Source organism: Kogia breviceps, chromosome 1, assembly GCF_026419965.1.
Source record: "Kogia breviceps isolate mKogBre1 chromosome 1, mKogBre1 haplotype 1, whole genome shotgun sequence".
NCBI lineage: Eukaryota > Metazoa > Chordata > Mammalia > Artiodactyla > Physeteridae > Kogia > Kogia breviceps.
The window spans coordinates 123,873,729-123,898,153 of record NC_081310.1 but is presented as its reverse complement, the minus strand read 5'-3'; the positions used below and the strand labels follow the sequence as shown (position 1 = coordinate 123,898,153).

The 24,425-nt window shown below is 33.2% G+C and overlaps 1 protein-coding gene across 2 annotated transcripts in view; it reads left to right on the top strand.

Annotated features, from left to right (window-relative positions):
- Positions 1–20,480, top strand: part of PKN2 (protein kinase N2) — a 132,640-nt gene extending 112,160 nt beyond the window's left edge. For both annotated transcript variants that reach the window (XM_059040395.2, XM_067043110.1), the window contains 7 exons: positions 5,335–5,511; positions 9,802–9,864; positions 11,115–11,191; positions 13,239–13,381; positions 17,418–17,525; positions 17,732–17,812; positions 17,900–20,480. In XM_059040395.2, coding sequence (XP_058896378.1) covers positions 5,335–5,511; positions 9,802–9,864; positions 11,115–11,191; positions 13,239–13,381; positions 17,418–17,525; positions 17,732–17,812; positions 17,900–18,103 — 853 coding nt within the window. In that variant the 3' untranslated portion in view covers positions 18,104–20,480. The remainder of the gene's footprint in view (positions 1–5,334; positions 5,512–9,801; positions 9,865–11,114; positions 11,192–13,238; positions 13,382–17,417; positions 17,526–17,731; positions 17,813–17,899) is intronic.
- The last annotated feature ends 3,945 nt before the right edge of the window (positions 20,481–24,425 follow it).

Sequence of the window (24,425 nt, the reverse complement as noted above, 5' to 3'; positions counted from 1 at the left end):
GCTTCCCTGGTGGCGCAGTGGTTGGGAGTCCGTCTGCCGATGCAGGGGACACGGGTTCATGCCCCGGTCTGGGAAGATCCCACGTGCCGCGGAGCGGCTGGGCCCGTGAGCCGTGGCCGCTGAGCCTGCGCGTCCGGAGGCTGTGCTCCGCAATGGGAGAGGCCCACATACAGCAAAAAAAAAAAGACTATCTCAAATTAATGGAGTGGTTCAACATGGAAATTATTGTATAATCAAATGGCATATTTATTACAGAATGAGGCTTTCATTTGATATTTAGAAGAAGCAGTATTTTTCTTAAACCACCAGTTTAAGGAAGCACCAGTTGATATTAATAGAAGACAGCTCTGTATAATGAGAACAGCCTGTGATTATCAGAGAAGACTTCTCTAGTTCTGATTGTTCCTTCTTAATTAATGATTTGATCCCAGCGCAATTCACTGAACATCTTTGAGCCTCAGTTAACCCACATATTTTTAAAATATATTTTTTGGTAATACTTGCCTTACCAAATTGTATTAAATATCATATAGATATATCAAATTGCTATTTTTAATATTTTTTCCATGATATGGGAAGTTCTTAGAATTAGGATAGATCTTAAAAGATGTGGGTTTCCTTTATGTAAAAAAATCTTTTCCTTTTGGATTTGCCTATTTGTTTTTTATCCATTTCTCATACTTCTCAATTATATCAAAATAAACTCTTCCCTTATCTAAAACTACTTAGAGAGGATTTTGCATAATATTTATGAAATATTCTGAACACTATAGTATATTCTAACAACTGTGTATTTCTGTTACATAAGTAGTTAAAGCAAACCTTTAATTACACTGTCAGTTTGTTTTTAATTACAATAATAGTAAGGTCAAATGTGTTTCTTTTCTGGAAGAATGTTTACTTTATTCCAGATTCATATATGGTAAATTCATTTATATCCTAAAATAATAGGAGACTGGTACTACTGCAGTTAATAATGGGCAAGTGGTAATTACTTTGAGGTTTATATAACTTTCTGCTACATTGTTACTACTTTGAGCCACATCTCTGTAGGAAAATTTCTAATTAAATATAGATAGAATAATATTAATATTACTATTAAAGAAGAATGTCCAGATCAGAGGATGAAGCTTTAGCCAGAACCTGAGACATTACCCCTACTTAAAATTAATCCAGGCTTAGTGAAAAGTTGATGAGTAATCTTTATCTAACTTCAGTTATAAATCCATGTATTCAGTAACATGGAAGTAAAATAATCTCCAGTAGAACCAGAAAAACAGAGAAATATAAAATTCTGAGTGAGAAATAAAACTCACTCTTAGAGGACTTTGAGGAAGGCAGCAAAAAAAAAAAAAAAGAGCAATTAGAGGAAGGCAAGAAAAAAATTAATTTAGAAAATAAGAAAACAGACCAGCATGTTTTTAAAAGTTATATAACTTGCAAGTCTGAATAGTAAACAACTAAGCAGAAATCTTTTATATCTACTTTCTATCTCATCCTTTTAACAGATCCATAGAACTGAATGTTATTCCATATCAGTGGGGTTTTTTTTCCTATAGATGTTTCTGAAATACTTGATGGTTCTTAATGACAGTTTTCCTTTCTAAACTTTCTCTTTCTAGTGTGAATTTTATTATTTTACTTATAGAAAATTCCAAATGAACTTGTTTTTTGTTTTTATTTGGTTTGTTTTTTTTCTTCTAGTCTTATTGAGATATAATTGACATACAGCACTGTATAAGTTTAAGGTGTACAGCATGATTTGACTTACATACATCATGAAATGATTGTCAAAATAAGTGAACATTATAGAGATACAAAATTAAAGAAATAGAAAAAAAATATTTTCCTTGTGATGAGAACTCTTAAGATTTACTCTTTTAACAACTTTCATATATAACATACAGCAATGTTAACTTTATCATATTGTACATTATATCTCTAGTACTTATTTATCTTATAACTAGAAGTTTGTACCTTTTGACTGACTTCATCCAATTTCCCCTCCCCTCACCCCATCTCCGGTAACCACAAATCTACATCTTTTTAAAGGAACACAAATTATGCACTAACTCCAAAGTAATGTAATTCATGTACAAAGATCACGTTTTGCACCTACCATTAGTAGAACTTCTTTCTGAGTGCCATCTTCCCCCACTCCTGAGTAGGAATCTTAAATGTGTGTTACTGTTATGCCTCCTCACTCAGCTTCCTTTTCTTACCAGTTCACATTTCAAAACAACAGAATAGACTTGGAAGTATATTTTTGTAGTTGCAGAACAAAAACACAGCTAGCCAGATTTTCTATATATACCATATATACGTATATATGGTGTATATATATATATATATATACGTATATATATATATACACATGTATATATGATTTAATCCTAAGATTAGCCTTATTAATGTTGTAATTTTCCACTGACCAAAATAACTATTTATATAGTTTTTAAGTTTCTATCATGTCTAATAATGTACTGAAGGAAGTACACCAAAACATGTTAGAATGGAACTAGTCACTTAGGGAGATAAAACATAAATACATTAGTTATATAAATAAAACAGATTAGATATGTTTGAGTTTAAGCTGAACAATATAGACAATCGCAGCTCATAAAAGGGGGAACATCAAATGAAGGTGTGCTGGTGGATTTAGGTAAGGCCTTGTAAAGAAGATTGGATTTGTGCTGATCTTTGGCAGATGGAAGATATTTGGGAACATGGAGAGGAGAGAAATGACAAGATAGAGGAAAATGTTCTGGACAGAATGAAGTTTGAAGTTTTGAGTAAGGTTGGATTGTTTCATGGACTTTTAAGGAGAATGTACAATTTAGATTAGGTTGGGAAAAGTTAAAGACTTATGGAGCAGCTTTCCGGTGTGCTGTATAATGCTTAAAGTTAAAATTGTTGTTCCTGTTGGGGTCTATAAAGTTCCTTCCTTCTTTACCTAATAGTCCTAAGACATCTATCCAGCCCTCATCAATATTGTCAGTCCTCATCAAACAATTCTATGAATGGCATTAAAACCATTTTAAGAGGAATTCTGGTTAATCCTTTAGACCATTTACATGTTCAACACTGGTCTAATGTTATACTTATCCAGTTGAGAATTAGTAATTCACCCATAAACCATACACAGTGAAGAGGCCACGTTTGCCATCTAGTTGAGCCCAAAAACATCTTGCCAGTTTGTCTTATTTCATCTGAATATTTTATCCTCATTAGCCAAAATTTAGATTGACATAGTAAATCAATTGTTTTAGAATCTGTCTTACAGATCTTGCCCAATTGGACATTGTTTTCCAATAAATTTAAATGGTGATAAAGTCAAAGCTGTTAACTGTTCTTTCTAATCTTCTGTGAATTTTTTTCTAATAGTGACTTAATTTGTAGTAACATTTAGAAACCTTGCAAATGTATGTAGACATAAGCCCAATGCTTTAGAAACAATTACAGTGGGGCTTTCTGTTTCTGAGTATATATAAAGTTGTAAACAGATTGTGTGAAATAAGAGGGTAAGAGTTCATCTAGAATGTGACCATATTAAATGAAGTTTAAACACTATTTCATAATAGCTGCCTTTACTGTCAGTATTTAAAACTGAACAGGTGTTTTAGTTCATAATTCAGAATACAACTATATTAACAGAGCAATAAAAATTCCATGTTCCTTCTACACAACAGGTATACTCTTAAATGTTTTCAAAGTTCTATTTAATTTTCTTGAGTCATAGCAGTATAATCTGGATACCCAAACAAATGCTTTAATCTTTAAATTAACCTTTTTAAAATTAACTCTGAAGAGATCCAAAAGAAAGGGGAATGGGTCTACCTCCTTCTAACATTAGAATTTTGGTTTGGTATTTTGAAATCAATAACCAAATACACACACACATCTAAGCAGTTCTTTAATTTTAAAAATGAAAGCATTATTAATGCTTTTCAACAAACATTAATGTCAATTTTTGATTCCAGTCTCAAAAACAAACAAAAATGCCTATTTTGTATTAGAAACATAAAAGTAATCTAATTGTTAATGAAATACGTCTGTAGGTTTATTTATTTTGATCAGGTGCTTAAAGTGTTAATTCCAAGTTGTATTTGAATAATATTTGACCTGGTTTTTTTCTGCTTTGAGGTGTTTTTTGTTGTTGTTGTTTAGATTTTTTTCTTTTTTCTTTTTTTCCCCAGTTATACATATACATGTATCTATTCTTTTTCAAATTCTTTTCCCATTTACGTTTTTACACAGTACTGAACAGAGTTGCTTGTGCTATACAGTAGGTCCTTGTTGGTTATCCATTTTAAATATAGCAGTGTGTACATGTCTGCTTTGAGTTTTAAGTCAGGTTGATTTACTAAATATTTTCAGGGGGAAGAAGGTGGTATTTTTTGCTATTTAGGCAAAATTGTTTCAGAGTCAGTAAGTTTGACCACTGTTCTTTTAAGCAGCTTGTAAGAGTTCTTACAGGGAAACCTGTGATAGCTATAGATTTTATAGATAAATTGTATCATTCTCCAGGAGCTTCCTTGAAGTATGTTATAGAATTCTCCATGTAACCTCTTTATTTTCCAGTTAGACTTCTAAATTAAAATTTTGGGCTTCCCTGGTGGCGCAGTGGTTGAGAGTCCGCCTGCAGATGCAGGGGACGCGGGTTCGTGCCCCAGTCCGGGAGGATCCCACATGCCGCGGAGCGGCTGGTCCTGTGGGCCATGGCCGCCGAGCCTGCGCGTCCGGAGCCTGTGCTCCGCGATGGGAGGGGCCACAGCGGTGAGAGGCCCGCGTACCGCAAAAAAAATAAATAAATAAAAATAAAAATAAAATAATAAATTAAAATTTTATGCAGTGTATCTTTACCTCTCAGCTTCATATATTATATGATAGAATATTCGGATACCATAGCTTGTGAATTATAAATATATACTGTGCTTGAAACTGCCTTGATCACAAAATTTGTATTTTTAAATTATGCTTTAGGTTGCTAAATCCTCTGACCAATTACTGAAAAATTTTCACAATTCACTCTTAATTAAGCCTTTTTTATTAACTATTACCACTAGCCATATGTGTGCTACTCTGATACTATCAATGTGAACTTTATGTCATGCTAACATAGTTTGTTTTCATTAATACATTTCTATTAAAGTTATATATATCAAGTAGCCCAAATTTTTTTCAAAGCATTTATAGCAAAACTAGGACACATTTTATGGTTTTAAAGATTAAGAACTTTGCTTATTTTAGAGTTTATTAATTTTTAAAGAATGTTATTTCCAACTAGAACTTTAAAGAAAAATACCAGTGATTTTTAAATGTTTTCTCTTACAGCCTGATGTGTGAAAAAAGAATTTTTGAAACTGTGAATAGTGTAAGGCATCCCTTTTTGGTGAACCTTTTTGCATGTTTCCAAACCAAAGAGCATGTTTGCTTTGTAATGGAATATGCTGCCGGTGGGGACCTAATGATGCACATTCATACTGATGTCTTTTCTGAACCAAGAGCTGTGTGAGTATTTAGCATTTCTCTGAGTTTCTTCATGACTGATTTCTTTCTGGGAAGGAAAAAAGCTCTCTGAATTTTAGATTTTTTTTTTCCCCCAAATGGAAAATAGATGAAGGAATAATAGAACTCCTTACTTACCTTTTTGCCATAAATAAATGTATCTATTTTTCTCTGTTGTTCATGTTGAAAATTTCATGGATTACCCTAAATCACACTTGATAATTTAGATATACAATTTAGGTTTATTTTAGTAAAATTTCTTCTTTTTTTCCAGTATATTTTCTCCCTAGGGAATGCCATCTAGGACCATGGTTTTAAATATTAACTATATTCCAAGTACATTGTTAAGTGAAAAAAGAAAGTGTAGAAGAGTTTATATTATATATTTGTATGAAATATTTGTATTTGCATTTTAAAGGGTAATTTAAAAGAGTATGTCTTAAGTGTTTGCTTGCATGTGCTTACAATATCTCTAAAGAATATAAAAGGAATTGGTATGCATATCGCCTCCAATGAAAGGCATAGAATCCAGATATGACACTTAATAAATAACTGGGTATACTGTTTAAAATATATATTTCACTGAATGCTTACAGGATGTCAGGTACTGTGTTAAATATTTTAATTTATCACTAAAACCCTTTTTGTAGTTTTTGAATTTGATATTATATGAATGTTTTGCTTATTCAGATGCAAAAGAATAAATAATAGCAAACATTTGTGATTAAACATAATTATATATATTCTTCCCCTGTTGTTATCCCAGTTTTATAGCTCTTAAGTGTTGGAGCTAGGATTTGAACCTAGGAAAATGCTCTTAATAGCTACACTGTATATGCAGGTGTTTACCAAATTTATATCTCCAGCCCTTACCTCTTACCTAAACTTCCAATTCCAATAACATTCAGCAGCCAACTTGACTCTTCCCTTTATATGGCTAATAGGTATTTCTTGTTTAACATCTCAAAATGAACGCCTGATATTTCCCAATTCCCCCCACCTCACCCACCACTCCCCAGCCTGTTACTCTTCTAGGCTTCTCTCTTACTAAATGGCAATACCATCTACCAGTTGTTCAAGCCAAAACACAGGGAGTCATTCTTGATTCTCTTTTTTCCTTACATGCAACATCCAAATTCTACATACAAAACATAACCCAAAGCATAAAAATCATAAACTAGTAGTAAAACTTTATTGAGTTTATTATTGAATTTTTATCACTTGTCTGTATTCTGACAGCTGACATTTGTGTAACATTTTTACTTTCATTCCTTTATTTGATTCTCATCATAACCATCAGAAGTATAGTACAGCAGATAGTAGTACTAGGGCATTAGTTCTGATGGATAGTGAAGCTTTCAGAAAAGGAGGCAAAAGCCACAAAATAATAGAAGGCTACTAATAATTCATTCCCTGCATATTTAAAAATTAATATTTAAAAATTAAAAGCAGGGCATCTAGACTACGCCTAGCCCTGTGCTAACTGCCTTGGGAATTTGTTTTGTTACGCCTTTTCTTTAACAAATATAAAATCCTATTCTGCCTTAACAAACTTTTTATTTTCGCTGAGAGTACAAATTATATAGTACCAATGAAACAATTAAGCCCAGTGAAATACAAGAATAAAACGCTTTATTGTAATACTTCATATCTAAAGTACCTCCCTCTAATCATTCAGATCTCACCTCAGATGTCATTTCTTTGGAGGTCTTTCCTCATTACTTTAACTAAAATACCACTGTTATCACTAACATCTAAATCAGGCCACACTCTATTTTATTTTATATTTTATATTCTCCATAGCACTTTATACCTGAAATCACCTTATTTATTTTTTACATTTTTATTGTCTGTCTCCTCTCACTAAAGGGGAGCAATGAGAACTGTGTATTCTGTGTACTAGTGGAACACCTAGAAGGGTGACTCACATATACTAGGCAAACATTGTATTCTTATTGCTTGAGACAAAGGAATCGAAATTAATTTGAGTCCTAGCTTTGCTGTGTTCTGGCTATGTCGCTTTAGATAAATTAGTTACTCTCTCTCAGAGCTTCATTTTCTGCCTCTGTAAAATATTTATCTTAAAGGTTTGATTTGATGATACCCAGTATACCTAGTTATTTATTAAGTATCATTAGGATAATCTGTTTACAAATAATGGAACAAAAGAGAAATCAGGGTATTTTTATAATTGTTACAGTATTGTTTTGCCACCAAAATAAGTTTGCTTAAAAAAAATCTACCTTAAGCAATTTTAGAATCACATTTGTTTTAATGGACTTCAGCTAAATCTTTTAAACACGATAAATAATTACATAAGATCTAATGTATAATCAAATATTTATAAATAGTTGCATTTAAAAAATCTCCAAATTATGGTTCCATTTTTGTAAAAATAAAGAAACACAAAACATATCTACATGTACACGTAAATGTATTCTAAAAGTTTGAAGGACATTCACCAAACTAACAAAAAGTAGTTACCTTTATGGATAGTAGGGGCGTCGGGGTGAGATGGAGATGGATGAATGAAAAATTGTGCTTTAGGGTAGGGGTATTATGTGTATTTTATAGAGGAAATATCCATGTATTACTTGTAAAATTAAGAACTGATTCTCCTAAGTGTCTCCTTATAGGCTATTCTGCACTGAAGACAGATCTGCATTTTTAAATTCATTTATTTATTACCTACCTCCTTATTCAGTAAGGCTATTGTGTATCAAGCATTTTGCTAAGCATTTAGGCTAAACACTGAAAAAGACAAACATGTGGTCCGATCCCTCAAGAGTTAATATTCTAGCTGGGTTGAAGTTTTTCTAAGATCTAAACCTGTTTATCCAATTTCTAGACCTCTTCACCTGTCCCAAGGCAATTTGAGGTCAATATGTCTAAAGACAAACTCACTTTCCCCATAAAACTTTGGATACTTCTGTATTTCTCCACCTATTCATTACAATAAAAAGGAAACCTTGAGAGTCATCTTCAGCTTGTCCCTCTCCCTCATCCTTTATAGCTAATGAGACACCAAGTCCTATCACGTTCATTTTAAAGTTTCTCTTGAATCCATCTCTTATTCTCTTTGTTGCCACTACATTAGAGGTACTCATGATCTTTCATCTGTACTATCATTTTAGCCTTATCTGTTCCTTTTCCCTCTGGATATCTACCTACTTCCACTCCATACTACTATCAAGAAAGTTCTCTAACATAAATCTGATTATCTGCCCTGATTAAAATGGTTTGATTTGCTATCACTGAGAAGAATTTTCAGTACAGGCATACCTCATAGATATTGCAGGTTCAGTTCCATACTGAAACAAACATCAGAATAAAACAAATATCATAATAAAGTGAGATGTGAATTTTCTGGTTTCCTGGTGCATATAAAAGTTACATTTACACTATACTGTAGTCTATTAAGTGTTCGATAGCATTATGTCTAAAAAAAGAAGATATACATAATTTAAAAATATTTTATTGCTAAAAAATGCTAACCATCATCTGATCCTTCAGCAAGTCATAATCTTTTTGCAATAATAATGTCAGAAATCACAGATCACCATAACAAATATAATAATGATGAAAAAGCTTGAAATATTGAGAGAATTACCAAAATGTGACACAGAGACCTGAAGTGAGCAAATGCTGTTGGAAAAATGGCACCCATAGTGTTGCTCCATTCAGGGTTGCCACAAACCTTCAATTTGTAACAAAACACAGTTGTCTGTGAAGTACAATAAAGTAAAAATACAGTAAAACAGGGTATACCTGTGTTCATAATATGACATTCAAGGTCCTTCACAACTTGATATCAGGCTATCCTTTCAGCTGTATCTCCCGCTACTTCTTCCTTATCCTTTACTTCAGCCTCAACAAATTCATTATGGTTGTCAAACAGGTTATGCCTTTTACACATCTATTCCTTTCCCTCTTAGGGAAATACCCTATATTACCCCACAAAAGTTCTACCTTTCATACCGTCCTTCTGCCTTTATGATGGCATATTGTAATTTCTTCGAAGAACCAGATCAAATGTCTACCCCAAGGGCTTCAGTGACTCCACCAGGCAAAGTTAATGGCTTCCATATTAGAGACTGCATTTTTCTTATTCTTAACTTTCACCCCTAATATTTAGCACATATCTTACTTATATGTCTGGCACATAGTAAGGACTAAATAAATACGTGTGAAATTAGTTAACTACAGAGTTCTGCTTTGAAGCATAAAAGTATAAACTGGGATTCAAGAGTAGTGGAATTTATTAAACTTCTTTTGATTTAATTCTTAAAACAGATTTTATGCTGCATGTGTAGTTCTTGGGTTGCAGTATTTACATGAACACAAAATTGTTTATAGGTAAGTAAAGTTTTGATATTTTCTAATTGCTTATTTTGATATGAAGTAGAATTAAAGATAATTAAGAAGGATATTTTGTGTTTAACCAGCTTCTTAATTTTCTCTTTTGTATGATAACTGACCATTAAAAAAGTTAAACTCCAATTTTGAAAGACATGGTTAACACAATAATTATATGATGAACTTCCTTGTTACTTGTCCTCTGCCCATTACCTAATTAGAATAGTCAAATTACAAGTTGGCCTATGATAACACAATTTTCCAACAATATTCACCCTGGTGAGTACTTTATATTCAACTGATCCACTTGTGCCAGATTATAAAACATCACCTTGCTTCCTTCATTAAGCCTTGCTGTCAACTAGATAGTGTACTTGATGACATATCTGATTTATGTACTGGCACAAACTCCTTACCAAATTGCAGACTAGTTAGAAATAGTTCATAGCCCAGTAACTAGTCTGTGGTTAACACTTTGAATAACATTGCTCTAGATCAGACAAATTATGGGAAGGCCAGTAAGAATTAAAAGACTATAAACATCAGTTTATTCAAACTTCTAACAATGTTTCCAAGATAATGGTTTCCTAATGGCCCTGTTTAACTTAAAGAATAAAATATTTTCAACTTAATTTGTAATCATTTAGTATGGCTTAATAGCTTCCTCTTTATTTTGAATTATTCTCTTAGAAGGTTAAACCTGCTCCCTTAAACCTTACTTATACTGTTTGTTTGATAATTCATTCTTACGGATGGCATGTAGGCAAACTTCATAGTTAGTCCAAGTCCAAGAGCTCCCTAATGGTCTGGTGGTTTGGATTTGGCACTTTCACTGCCGTGACCCAGGTTCAGTCCTTTGTGGGGGAACTGAAATCCCCACAAGCTGCATGACATGGCCATTAATTAATTAAAGAATTTGTTAATTAATTAAACTTGAGTTAAAGATCCATGAACTCCTTCTGAGCTTTAAAATATATATTTAAATAGATCAAACATTTCTCTTTTAGATACATTCTTCCTTTTCTACATAATGGGGAAAATATTCAGAAATTATTTTTTGTAAAGTAAAAACTTGCCAAAAGGAAGAAAATGAACATTTGTAATATAGTATTTAAATCTCAAACCATAACTTGAAAGAATTCATTTTTAGTAAAGAGAAAGTACGGCTCCTATTAAAATGATATTTTTACTATATTATCTACTGATTTTATTGATTTTTTTTCCATTTTGCATTTTTTTATCCTGAACAGAGATTTGAAATTGGATAACTTATTGCTAGATACAGAGGGCTTTGTGAAAATTGCTGATTTTGGTCTTTGCAAAGAAGGTAATTGGGTATTTTAAAGTGCCTTTTCTAATAGATTACTATTCCTATGTACTTTGGAAGTTTTCAAATTTGTCTGTGGAGAGCAAATGTATTTTTTAATATATTAAAAATTAAACTAACTTATTCTTTATTGAGACTTACAGGCTGTTCATATAACTTAATTATATTATTAAGAATTCTGAATACGAATAAGGTTAGGTTTTCAGAAATCATAGTATAAAAATAAGATTCTCTTTGTATGATTAATAATTCTCTCTACTCTAAGAAACATTGGTTAAGCACCAAATTTTTTGCTTTGCTGGGATTGTGCAGAGTAAATTACGCGTGCCTAAAAACTTCTCTCCTGCTTCTTAAAACTTTTAACATTTTGAATAGGAAAAAAATATGCATATGCCTCAATAATCGTTTATGTACCTATATGTGTGTGTGTGTGTGTGTACACACACAAACATATGTAAATAAATATGTAAACTGGGGAAATTTGAGTCAAGAGGTAGCATAAAAAAATGTAAAGAGAATGGGCTTAGGCACCACACAGTCCTAAGTTTGAATCCTGGCTCTGCCACTTATTTGCCCTGTATCTTTGGACAAGTTACTTTTAACCTCATTGAGTCTGTTTCCTCAGCTATAAAATAAATATAATCCTTCTTGTTTAGGAGTATTATGAGAATTAGAGATAAGTATGTGGCACAGTGTCTAACATATAGTGAATAGGTACACTTAATATACTGTATTGTAGCAAACATTGTCTGTCTCCCCCTCTACTCCGGTAGCTTCCTGTTTCTTATTCAGCTTTCTTTCTATAGTATATAGTGTAGTGCTTGGCACGTCTTAAGTATTCAGTGAATTTTTAATTAATAAGTAATTGGATGAATTAATGAATGAACTTTATAAATCTGTGTCCATCAGTTACCAACTGACCTCCTAATTATTGAATCTAATGAAAGTTTTTTTCCTTTTTTGGACTTCTCGGTATTGGACACTATTGACTTAAATGCTTTTGTTCCTCTAGAGTCTGGCCTTTAGCCCATTGCTTTTCTCAGGTAGTTTTTAACTAGCAACTATATTCTAATGATTTCCAAATCTATTATTTCCTTTCCTAACATATATAGTCAACTATCTACTAGACAGTTTTACTTAGTCAGCAGGTACCTCCAACACTGCACAAGCATGTTTCTTTTCCTCAGTCTCGTTTGAAGTTGATGGTGCCACAATCCTCAGTCTCCCAATTTGAAAATGTGGAATTATCCTGGACTCTTTCCTCCTCTTCACTACTTTCTACATCCCATTCATCACCAAATTGTGCTTACATCTACCTCCTTAATATTTCTTAAGTTTTTCATCTTCCCTCTACCACTGCCAACCATCATCTTGTTTTGACAAGACTACTTTAATAGCCTTTTAACTTTTCTGTCTCTGTTCTTTCTCTCCCTCAAATCAATCTGCCATGTAATTGCTAAAATGCAAAAGGGGCCCATGTAAATACAAATCTGACCATGGTACGCCACTACTGAAAACCTTCAATGGCAAAGATGTGATATACATTGCCCTTCCTGATCTGCCTGCCTCCTTCTCCAGCCAGATCTCTTGCAGCTGTCTGCCTAGTACTTTCTGTTGCAGCAATAAACTGCTTACAGTCTTTGTCTCTCCACCAGTATCACTCATCTCAGCTCTATTTGCTGACTAATGTCTGCTCATCCTTCACTCAACTCAGGTGTCACCTCTGCAGATAAGTTACCTGAGGCTCCTCTCCTCCTATCCCAACTAACAAGTCAGCTTTCATAAGATGATGTGTATAATGTGCTTTTAGCAGTTTAGAATATAATGAGACATTTTCTTCAATATGTAGAATGTATGTTTGACTAATTTATTACTAAATTTTGAGAAACATATTTAGAAAACAAGTTAGCTAAAGTCTTTAATGTATTTTGAGTTTGATTACCATGCACAAATGTACACCTTTAATTTTGCTTCCTAAGGATATCTTCTAATTTTTTTGCCAGATTTTTTTCTTTGCTAACAAGTATTTGAATTTTACCTTTTTCAGGAATGGGGTTTGGAGATAGGACAAGCACATTTTGTGGCACTCCTGAATTTCTTGCCCCAGAAGTATTAACAGAAACATCCTATACAAGGGCTGTAGATTGGTGGGGCCTTGGTGTACTTATATATGAAATGCTCGTTGGTGAGGTAAGCAGTATAAAATAGGTAAAAGGAAAACGTGATTGAAAGAACAAAGCATGTCACTTATAAAACCACTTAATATGTCTCTTGCATAAGTAGAACTTAAGCTTTATAAATATTTATATATATTAGTAATTGCCGGTGAACCTATATTACCTTCACCATCTTTTTTAGATTTTTATATTATTTGTGGAATGTATACTAATGCTTCAAAAATAGTTTCTTATATTTCAGTGTTGCTCTGGTTATATTTTATGATTTTTAAACACAATCATACATAACTGATTATTTCATAAGAAATAGAAAGCAAGAAGACTGATAAAAGGAATGTACTCTGTACCTGTGAAGAAAGATCAGCTATATATTAGTCAAAAATAAATGTTACCTTCAAAAGCAATACAGTAGAATTGAAAAGGTTAACATTTTTTTTCCTACTATTTTCTTTAGATTAACTTAAAATAAATTTCTGGGGATAACTTAGTTGTATACAGAAATTGTTACCACTTGGAAAACAGTGAATTATATCTAATTAATAAAGCAGTAAAAGAAGAGACTAATCTATTTTGTTATAAATTATTAGAAATGATAAAGTAGGGTGGAAAAAAGAGTAAATATTTAGTCAAGTAATTGAAAATTACTTAGATGGGTTTGATGATCTTGAGATGCAAGAAAAATTACCTTGCATTGGTTCATTGTTCTGCAGTTTCCCTAATGCCAATGACCAACCTTGTACATTCCAGGCATGAAAAAACTAGTAGCTGAATGATGAATGACTAAATTATTGAATGTCAGAAATTTCTAAAGTTTTGCTCTGTGATTGTCATTTAGTGGCACTTATACCAAACAAGTAAATAAATGAATTTAGTTCATCCGATGACAGTACCTTTTGATATGTCAAATTGGAGTGGAAACTTGGAAAAGGAGGAAAAGAAATAGCGAATTTAAATGTTTACTATGTGCTAGGCACTATTCTATGTGCTTTATAAGTATTAGCTCATTTAATTTTTCAGCAAACTTTAATGAGCTCAATAGTAGTCTTATGTTTATCTCCAGATGCATAAATAGAGACACAAAGAAGTTAATAGCTTGCTTAAAGTCACACAGTTCTCATATGGTGGAGCTGGGATTTTAACCTGTCTGTAAACCATTGTTCTTTTCTGCCTGCAGGATAGGGTATTTAATCTACCCAAATTTATTTCTTTTCTTAAGACCATGGGTTCAGATCTGAATTTTTCACCTCTATTTAGAAAAGCATATAAAGATGGAAAGATATATTTTATCCCTAATCCACAATGGTCTTAACTTTCTATGAGTGCCAGAAGTAGTCATAATAGTTGTTTCTGTAAGCTCTGACATACTTGAACTTTTTTTTTAATAGGTTTATTGTATTTATTTACTTATTTATTTTTGGCTGCGTTGGGTCTTCGTTGTTGCATGCAGGCTTTCTCTAGTTGCGGTGAGCGAGGGCTGCTCTTCATTGCAGTGTGCGGGCTTCTCACTGTGGTCGCTTCTCTTGCTGTGGAGCATGGGCTCTAGGGCGTAGGCTCAGTAATTGTGGCACACGGGCTCAGTTGCTCCACGGGATCTTCCTGGACCAGGGCTCGAACCCGTGTCCCCTGCATTGGCAGGTGGATTCTTAACCATTGTGCCACCAGGGAAGCCCTTGAACTTTTTTTTTTAAGTAACATCTTTGTTTTTTAAACGTAGTATTCAATTATATATGAGAGTTATTACCTAAAGTATGTGCTTGCTTAAAATTTACTTTCTGTATTAGAAATGACATGCAAAAAATGAGAGTTTATTGCAAAATACTACAGAATTAAAAGCCAATTAATTCTACTTCCTCCAATTCTAAAGTGTCTGGGGGATTTGGCAGTGAACAAGTGAGGAAGCTCCTGTTCCATATTTTTTAAAGGAACGTCTCATTGATAAAGCTCTTAATTAGTAGGAGATAAAAGACAGTAAATCTGTCTGTTTCTTAACAATTGCTTTTTGCAATTTCATTTCTTTTTAGCACCACCATAAAAGGATAGTTGGGAAAAGAACTAAACTTAAAACTCATTGGTACATATATTTTATAATTTTATAGCACTGGTGAAATTTTAGCATTAACTTTTTTTAAGTTTATAAAAGTGAGGTTTGGTTAAAGTTTATATCTAACTCCTCTATTATTACAAATGATTGAAAACTCACTGGATATATCATATGTTTTCAAATTTGTATTTGTATGAGTTTTGAGGACTTGAATCAACTCCAGGAATAAACTAACATATCAGGTCCCCTTTCTCTGTGTCAAAGGAGAGTGAAGATATCAGAGAGGTTAGATATTAGAATTAGATCCTTGACATCTGAACAGACTATTGAATTCTTTTCATATGTACTTAAAACACATTTGTTGGCCTTCCATTGTTAGCACTGTCAGCTTATAATCTATTTGCAGAAAAAAATAACTTTAACACCTTAACAAATATGAAAATATATTTTCACTATTCAGAGACTTGTAGAGTGACAGTTTTCAAATACAAAATTGACTTCTCAAATAGGAGTCAAAATTGTTTTGTATTACCCTTTGAAATTCTGATTGAGAATCCTTGTGAAATAGAATTTTCCTCTGACTTACTGTCACAGTCCCAGAAAGAAATTGTATTGTTCCATATAACAGGTATTCAATTTACATACTTTGAGTGAGTGAGTGAACAAACTTGATTTTGATACAACAAGCTTGATAAAACCAAGTTTTATCAAACCAAAATTAAGATTTTGATAACTGAAAAGTTTGAATTTTTCCTAGATATGAGCGATAAGATTAGCAGTTCAGCTTTAGGACGTTGGGTTCTGAAATCATTTTCACAGATTCCTCAGGTCAAAGATCCCTCTCCCCGTTGATACTTGCTTTCTGTTTGGCTCTTGTCCTTTAATAACTAACAGGAAACAAGCAGCCAAATCTAAGCTATCTTAAATTCTGAGGTAATAAGTTATATTTCGTAGCCACATTTTCAGCATAGTTGAGAGTTTATCCCTATGTACATCAAATTGTTATACTGAATGTTTATTTAACTGCTTTTTATGATGCAGCATTATTATTGTCATTATGAGCACCAATCTTAATATTCTGCTTACTGAACTGCCCCAAGACCTGTTATGTATAGAGCATTATATATGCCTGGAAATGTGTGCTTTTTAGGTCCTTTCAGTTTAATTTTGTTGGCAGTTGCTTGCTTTTTGTTTTTTTTTTTTTACTTTATTTATTTATTTATTTTGGCTGCCTTGGGTCTTCGTTGCTGCATGCAGGCTTTCTCTAGTTTCGGTCCGCAGGGGCTACTGAGCAGGGGCTACTCTTTGTTGCGGTGCACAGGCTTTTCATTGCGGTAGCTTCTCTTTGTTGCAGAACACGGGCTCTAGGCATGCAGGCTTCAGTAGTTGTGGCTCGCACACTCAGTAGTTGTGGTTTGCGGGCTGTAGAGCATAGGCTGAATAGTTGTGGCGCACGGGCTTAGTTGCTCCACAGCATGTGGGATCTTCCTGGACCAGGGCTCGAACCCGGGCTCAAACCTGTGTCCCCTGCAATGGCAGGAGATTCTTAACCACTGTACTACCAGGGAAGTCCCGGCAGTTGCTTCTTAGTGCAGTCATTATGCCTGCAGTTTCTAATTGTGTTTTGCCACCATTAATTTGCTGTTGACTGTGAAATTCAAACCACATCCATGTCTGATGTATTTCTACAAAGTCTGTGCTTCCCTCTGTAGTAACACTTATTACTATATTTGCCTTACCCATTTCCTTCTGTCTTTCCACAAGATTTCAATAAGAGTATATGGTGTATCCTCTGCTTAGTAGTCACCTATCTATTGTGTGTCTATTGTGACTTCTTGTAGTCCTTATTTGTTTGATGTTTTGGTGGGTCTGTTTTTTTGTTTTTGTTTTTCCTTTTTCTTATTTTCCTCACTATCTGGTTCTTGGTTGCACTTCAGAACTTTGAATAGATGATGAGATTTTACTGTATTGAAACTCATTTTGACTGACTCAAGGATATTTCTTCTAGTCTCCCTTTCCTGGTGATGATGAAGAGGAGGTTTTTGACAGTATTGTAAATGATGAAGTAAGGTATCCAAGGTTCTTATCTACAGAAGCCATTTCAATAATGAGAAGGGTAAGAATTAATGATTTATAAAAACTACTGAAATTTTTTTAAGAACATTTCCCAGTAGAATTTTAGAAGTTGTTTTTCAGTTATAGATGTTGCATGGTTTAGACAAACACATACCAAAAGAAACATCTAAAGCTTTGCAAGTTATGAGAATCCTTGTCAATGAGTCCCTGGTTTTATATTAACTTTCTTCCTTTATATTGTGTTAGTTATTAAGAAGAAATCCTGAGCGGCGCCTTGGAGCTGGTGAAAAAGATGCAGAGGATGTAAAAAAGCACCCATTTTTCCGAGTAAGTATGAAAGTTTAAAATTTTTTATGAAACTATAGCAATTAGGAGTAGGAAACTAAACTGGTCATTTTATATTTTGTAATCCAGCTAATTGATTGGAGTGCTCTGATGGACAAAAAAGTAAAGCCGCCATTTGTACCTACAATTAGAGGGCGGGAAGATGTTAGTAATTTTGATGATGAATTTACCTCAGAAGCACCTATTCTGACTCCACCTCGAGAACCAAGGATACTTTCAGAAGAGGAGCAAGAAATGTTCAGAGATTTTGACTACATTGCTGATTGGTGTTAAGTTGCTACACAATGTGAAACCAAGCAGACTGACTCATAAGAAGACCTCCTAAAAATAGCAACCCTTCATTTGCTCTCTGTGCCAACAAAAGCTTCTGAGTCTTTTTTTAAACATATGAAGATGTGTTTAAAAATACTACTCTAATACCTTCTTGAAAAGTGGCTTTTCAATGTATTTTCAACGTAAATCTGAACACTGGAAACAGTTTCATGGAGTTTAAGCTGAATGAACATCGGCCATGAAAATCTATCAGAAATGAATACTTTTGGATCAATAGTCTTATTTTTTAAAAAAAGAAGAAACAAAAAGAAAACACTCTTCTACAGTCCCTAGCGTTGCTGTACTCCTGTCTTAAGTGGAAGGAAAATTAATCAGTTAACTTTCCTTAGCTGTATTTTACAAAAAGAGGAAAAAAGGGCTTGGGATGCTATTACTATTCACACATAGTATGATTCTGTTTGAATAAGGCAAATGCTCTTATTTTTGTAAAGAAATTACTGTAATATCAAAAAAATTAGTTTGTGCACATTTGGGGGCTTTTTTTCTTTAACAGAATGAGTTGATGTCTTGTATTATAAATTTTCTATATTTATTAGGAGAAAATTTTTATGGCCTTATCTTTACCAACCATGTAACAGAGCCTCATAGCTTTCCAACAGAGCTACTTGCCAAACAATTATGTTTATTAAACCAACTATGCTGAAACAAACAGAAACAACTAAACATCTACATTTTACTTAAAATTTTAAGAATGACGACTTATGATCAGCCTGAACCAAGATACTGTTACCTGTATGCATTCCCAAAGTCTAGATACTCAGTATGTTCAGTCATACCTTCTTCCCAAATCAGTGAACTGATTACTCCTTTTTTTGATATTGTACATTTATCAACTTAGTTCATCTTGTTCTTGTGTCTACTGTAGAAGGGAACTATATCTTTGTTAAAACATAGGGATTATCATTGTATACATGCTGTGAACATGTATATGTGCAAGTTGTAATGTATTCTATGTTGTAGGTTTATTATTTAATTTCACCACTTCATCACTTTTGTACAGTGGCCAAGCAGACACCTCATACTCCAGCATTTACGTTAAGTGCATTTGTACATTTTAGGCCACTGGATCCAGATTTTATATTGGCAGTTACTGAGGGCAAAAGCAATATTTTATAACAGAATGTATAAATATTTTTGATAAAACAGTCTATATTTTATAAAAATTATTATAACACTAAAGCTGTACCTCAAAAGTCTCAAAAATAATTTGATCAAATACTTTTTTACAACTCTTCAGAGGATCCATTTGTGGCTTTTTAATGCTCTTATAAAGATAGGAAAGTCTTTCTGCAAGCCATGACTTTTCTACTTGCCTGGAGTTTTGGTTTTTTTTGTTTTGTTTTAATTGTTTTCCCTCCTAGTCTATGACTTTATTGTATTGTTTTTCTGTAGTTCAATAATAACATCTTTGATTCTGTGCTTAGCATGTTAGGGCCATCATACCTCAGGAATAGCAAGTTGTAACTAACCATACTGAGTTAACCATTTAATCACTATGATCTCATGTCTTAAAAGTTGTTCAAGTTTAAATCCTATGAGAAAAATGAAAGCACATTTATAGAGAATTGAGCTTAAAACATTTATGAATATTTCAGCCTTGCCAGGGTGTGTTGGCATGTTTTTGCTGTACTCTGAGAACAGTTAAAATTATACAGAGATAATTTCTGTTTCCTTACAAATTGATTATTACCCATGATCCTTTGGGGGAAAATCTTATAGGAAGAGGGAGCAACAATATGTTGTTTAAAATTCTTTTAAAATGCCAGTTAACTTCCTTGGTGAAGGACAATAGAGGATCTTAGCTTAATTGTCTGGTTTTAATGTAAACAGTGTTAATACAACATTAAAAAAAACACTAAATACTTTTGAGGTACAGTCTGCTCACCTTTTCTGGTTCTCAAATATGCATAGAAAGCAATGTCTAAAATAGGCGTTTAGCATTAAAAATTGACATAGCATTTTGTAACTACACAGTGTACAGAATTTTTTTTAAATTGAAGTCAATCACTAAAAAAATTAGAGGGCAGGGTATATTCACACAATTAAGCTGAAGAAAGCACTAATTTTTTCTGTAGTTTTAAAAATATATATATTTTAGTCAGATTTAAAATTTTTAAACTATAGAGTGTAAATATATTTTGTTATTACTGTATGTGTAAGTGACTGCTCAAGCACTTTGTAAGGAAATTAAGAAATTTTAGAATGGTACACTATGCATTCAAATTAAATGTGCCTTTATGTCATTTTAAGAAAAAGTGTTTTGCAGTCATAAATTACCACAAATGCACAAATTAAAGTTTATTAGATTGTAATTTGTAACTTTGTTTTTAAGTATTATTTCCTTTTGGAAACTTCCTGTTGGTCTGAATATGTATTAGCTTCCCTAGATTCAAGATCTTAAAGACTAGTTAACTTTAGTTAGCCTTCTCGCAGGTACTTTTTGTCCTGGGGAAGGGCAAAATCATTAAGAGTCAAACCAAATTGTCTACTTCACTGGTAACAGTGGGGAAATTTTGAATTCTGTTCCTGTAAGTTTAGTAGCATCTTTCATTCAGTGGTTACTTATGGGATGTCTTCTGTGTGCTAGACACTAAGGATAGAAAGGTGGTAAAAAAAAAGCACCAAAGTCTTCATAAATGAAGAATGGTAAACATTAATGCTAAAATGCAAGCACCAGTACTATATGTACTTTTCTCTTGTTTGAGAATAACTTATTTAATTTTAGAATCTGACCTTTCAGAAAATAGGTAAATGAAAACAATACTAGCCATTTTATAGTCATCTTATTCAAAAATTACAAATGGAATATTTAAGAAATGTAAAAAGAACCCTGCTCTCTCTGTGACACAGATGAAGGTCATAATGTAATCACCACTGTATGTTGACCAGGTGAAAGCTGCATTATAGATTCAAATCTAACAAAATTTTTACAGGTGCTGCTGATCTTCCCAAAGCAACTGAGGGTGAGTATGAGAAACCCAAAAGAACAAATGCCAACACATGGATCATATTTTTAATATAGAATTCTTGTTTACCTTCTAGCTATCTTTTGAGATCTAGTGTTTCTCTGAGATATAAGCTTTATATGTATATACATATATAACTATATGTGTTTATAAATATATGTATGTAAATATATACATATATAAATAGAGGTAAGTTTGTAAAGTAACTTCTCAGTGTCAAAAATCTTGCGTAATTTCTTCTAGTATCTTGACTAAGTAGGAACTCTCAGACATCCAGTACAAAACATAATTTGAGTCATTGCTGGTCTTATTAAAGACAAGAGTGGTCTCTGGCAACCCCTCACCCCAAAGTAAGCAAACAAACTTGAGCATGAATCTGCACACACTAGGGCTTCAGCACCTAAGACTTAGGGAATATCCAAGCACAAAAGTGAGAATACTCAGAGGTTGGGACGGAAGCTGAGTCCACAGATTAGGCCAGAGAAGTAAGAAGTTGGAGAGGATAAGAGCCAAAATGGCAGGGAGCTGACTTGGAAATGCAGACACCCAGAAGAAGTGAACTTGCCAAGGATGGATTTCTATAGCAATACCATTTGTGAGGATAACACACCTTGGAATTGCAGTAGAACTTATATGTTTCTGTGCTAAAATTCTCTAGAGGAGCTCAAGTTCTATTTTGCAGATCACTCTCCATCTACCAGTAGAATCAAATACTTTCTCAATGAAAGTTTTCCTGGATGGAAATATATAGGATTTCAACAGGTTAAGATCAGGTAATACACTATCACAGATCACCAAATACATGAGAGACAGCAAGTTATCTTGAATGAAACCAATAAAAATAGTAAATATAGGGGCTTCCCTGGGGGCGCAGTGGTTGAGAATCCGCCTGCTGATGCAGGGGATATGGGTTCGTGCCCTGGTCCCGGAGGACTCCACGTGGCGCGGAGAGGCTGGGCCGCTGAGCCTGCGCGTCCGGAGCCTGCGCTCCACAACAGGAGAGGGCACAACAGTGAGAGAGGCCCGCATACCGGGGAAAAAAAAAAAAAAAAAAGTAAATATAGACAGCCCCTCCAAAAGATTGCAAATATTACAATTCTCAGTTACAAAATTTAAAATAACTATATAAAAAAGTTTATATACCTAAAATTTACCAGGATAAATATGTAAAATGAAATTTGAAAGAAATTAACAAACATTTTTTAAATCCAAAAATTAAAAAAATATATAAATGACCAAATTTGAAACTCAGTGGAAGCATTACAGCAGATTATGCAGGTGAAAAAAGAACTGGAAAACTGAAAGATACATCTGAAAAATAATCCCAAGTAAATCAAATAAAGAGATAAGGAAATGGAAGATATCAAAGGAAAGTTAAGAGATATGGAAGATGGAAGGGAGACACAATTGGAATAAATAGAAGAGAGACAATATGTAAAGACATAATGGCTGCAAATTTCCCAGAGAAGAAAAATATTTAATAAGTATAATATTCTCCATACAGAATAAATATAAACTTATGCATAGAATCATTGTAGTGAAACTGCAGACCACAAAGACAACATTTTGAAAATACCCAGGGAGAAAGGAAAGACTAACAGCTAACTTTTCAATAGCAACAATAGAAGCAGTGGAATATTGTCTTCAGAGCACTGGAAAATAAAATGTCAACCTGAAATTGTGTAGGATGTAAAATTTTTTTAAGAATGAAATCAATTAAAATATTTTTTAAAGGAGAGTTTATGATCAAGGTCCTTACTCTAAAGGAAGTGCTTCAAGAAGAAAGAAAATGATCCCCAAAGATGATCTAAGATACAAAAAGGCTTGTGAGCAAATAAAATGGTAAACACTTAGGTAAATCTAAATAAACCAAATCCATACATAGAAGCCTTTTTTTTTCTATGTTAAGTCAACAGAAAATCTGGACAACAGATGTAAGAAAATTGAGATAGAGAAGATCAGAGCTAAAGTATTCTATTGTGTTGTTAGGGTGTCTAGGTCCTTTTAGTTTTAACATCTTTATTGGAGTATAATTGCTTTACAAGGGTCTGTTAGTTTCTGCTGTATAACAAAGTGAATCAGCTATACATATATCCCCATATCTCCTCCCTCTTGCGTCTCCCTCCCACCCTCCCTACCCCACCCCTCTAGGTGGTCACAAAGCACCGGGCGCATCTCCCTGTGCTATGCAGCTGCTTCCCACTCTCTATCTAGTTTACATTTGGTAGTGTATATATGTCCATACCACTCTCTCACCTCGTCGGGGAAGAGTAAGCTGGGTGTCAAGGTATTGATTAACTTTAGTTAAATGTACAATCATAAAATGTCAAGGATATTCACTGAAAGAATATAGTGTGTATAAACTCCAAACCAAAGGTAACATGGTAGAAATCTAAATGTATAGCAGTGTAAATGGAACAGACTCACTAGTTAAAACCAAGGTATAGATTTTTAAAAGGAAATCTGACTTTATAATGTTTACAAAAAGATAAATCTAAAACATATGTACGCAGAGAAGTGGAAAGTAAAAGTAGGAGGAAATATGTATAATGCAAAAACCGATCAAACTAAAGCTATGGTAGCTCTATTTAATATCAAACAAAACTGATTTTAGACCCATCTTGAAAAAATGTCACTAAGAGTAGAGTGTTTCTACACAATGATAAAAGATTCAATTCACCAAATAGATATAATAATTCCAAGCATATATGTATCTAATAAAATAGTCTCTAAATACATAAAGCAAAAATTCTTAGAGCTACTTTAAAAAACTAGCAAATATTCATCAGGGTGGAAGAGTTCAACTCATTATTGGACAACAGTCTTTCTAATCAGCAAAGATATAAAATGTTAGGAGAAAACAGTAAGCTTGGTCCAGTGGGTGTACATAGATTTCTGCCTCCAACAATTAAGGGATTCCACAGTTTTTTCAAGTACATATGGAGCATTTACAAAAATTGAGCCATAAAACAAATGGCAGAACATTACAGAGTATAGTTATACCAATTATATTTTCTATCTGGTTAGGACAAAAAGATTACATATATGTATATATATGTGTGTGTGTGTGTGTGTATATATATAAAGTATTTGAGAAAAAAATTTACCCTTTCAATAATGGAGAAAATGAAGAAATAGTAATCATTAAATACTTATAACTGAGTAATAGTAAAAACATTGCATTACATACCAAAACTTGAGATGCAGCAAAAGTGGTTCTTCCAGGGAACTTTATAAACTAACTACTTATTAGAAAAAGGAAGGTTAAAAATGGATCAAATTGTTCAGTTTAAGAA